A 1,739-nucleotide genomic window follows, 5' to 3' on the forward strand; every position below is an offset into this window, starting at 1 on the left:
ATTCGTAACCACTACGCTACCAGAGCTCCTTTAATATTAGACAGTATAGATTTCAGAGTAAAGAACATTACCATGCACAAAGAAAGTCACTCATTTCATCATAAAGGGATCAATCCATCTAAAGGTCATAACATTTCTAAATACACTAAAAGGAGAGTTTCAAAAAATATAAAGTTTCAAAAAAGTTTATACTTTTATTTTTATAATGTGTAATATTTTTGGAATATCTGTATTCAGAAAAATAGACAAATCCACAATTATTGCTGGTGATTTTAACACCCTCTCTACTTCAGTAACTGATAGAACAAGTAGATGAAACTCAGTAAGGATAGAGGAGATCTGGACACAATCCATCTACTCGATCTAATTGACATTTACACAATACTCCATCCAACACCAAGATACACTTAAAATGCCTTCAGGTGCCCAACTGTCACAACAGGGACCCCGCTTCCACTAGCTACCATCTGACCCTTAAACTGTTCTATCTCCTCTTTGATGATACCTTTGACTCAAGCTAATGGGAGAAACAGAAAATGGTGAGCTTCAAAATTTCATAAAATATATCCAGCACTTACCTTTACAGCTAATATTTTCCCACTGGGGACATGATGTGCTCTGTGGAAAGAAAACAATAAAATCACTTAGAATTGCTGAACAATTTAAAAAGTGGCTAAGGGCACAGGTATAAATCTAAACGTATCTGCGGCAATGGGATACATGGTACTTTCAAAGAACACTAATCACATCAGTAACAAATTTATATTCAACTTAATGGTTTACAAAGCCATTCATAAAGCATTACTTTATGATAACCTTCTGAAGTAATTCTAGTATTATTATTCTCCATTTATAGATGACAACTCTGCAGCACAGAGAAGCTAAGCAGTTTGCCCAGTGGTTCAAAGTCAGTAAGTGGCAGAACCAGACCCTAAATCCAGGTCTCCTGGCTCCAGACCCTTCATGCTATTCTGCCTTTCAGTGTGTAGGGTCCTAGATAGCCCTATGCTCAGCACTGTATTTTTTGTTGTTGTTGTTAAATGTTGTGGAGTCGGATCTGACTCATAGCAATCCTGGATAGGGTATCTGAGGAGTAGCTGGTGAGCTTGAACCACCAACCTTTTTGTTCAAATCAACTTTGCAGTCCAGCACATTAACCCAAACCTCCATAAGCACTGTATATATACAGCCATATAAAATGAAAAGTTTTACTTCTGTTTCTTTCAGTTATATATGTAGATAAAGTATATTTCTATATTTCATCAAAATAATTTCAAAACAAATGTAATTAGCTATGGTTTAAAATACAATTTCATATAATAAACCATACAGTTATATAAGGCTCAAACATGCAATTCAAATCTGGCATCATATGATTAAAAAAAGAAGCTTCAGAAAAGATGTGAGCTCAAATGATCAGATACAAGAAAATACAAGTTAAATCAAGGCATAGGAATACATTCATTTATGAAAAATAATTTGAGAATAGGTTTTTCAGAAATAAATGTCAATATTTCTTATCAAGACCTTTGGTGCTTAAATGGAATGTGGTCTTTTATAAATACAGTACTCAAACCAAACCCACTGCTCCTGAATCAATTCTGACTCTCTCTTTTTTTTTTAATGTTTTATTGTGAATTATGTGATAGTGTACATGGGAAAACATTAGCTTTACATTCATCCTATCATATATTGTTTCATTGCCATGGTTACAATCCTACAATGCCCTCCATGAGTCA

The 1,739-nt window shown here is 34.2% G+C and overlaps 1 protein-coding gene across 1 annotated transcript in view; it reads right to left on the reverse strand.

Moving 5' to 3' along the window:
* Positions 1–1,739, reverse strand: part of MAP2K5 (mitogen-activated protein kinase kinase 5) — a 349,068-nt gene that overhangs the window by 219,089 nt on the left and 128,240 nt on the right. The window contains exon 9 of the mRNA XM_006831503.1: positions 579–618. Coding sequence (XP_006831566.1) covers positions 579–618 — 40 coding nt within the window. The remainder of the gene's footprint in view (positions 1–578; positions 619–1,739) is intronic.

The sequence above is a fragment of the Chrysochloris asiatica genome, unplaced genomic scaffold (assembly GCF_000296735.1).
Source record: "Chrysochloris asiatica unplaced genomic scaffold, ChrAsi1.0 scaffold00004, whole genome shotgun sequence".
NCBI classification, from domain to species: domain Eukaryota; kingdom Metazoa; phylum Chordata; class Mammalia; order Afrosoricida; family Chrysochloridae; genus Chrysochloris; species Chrysochloris asiatica.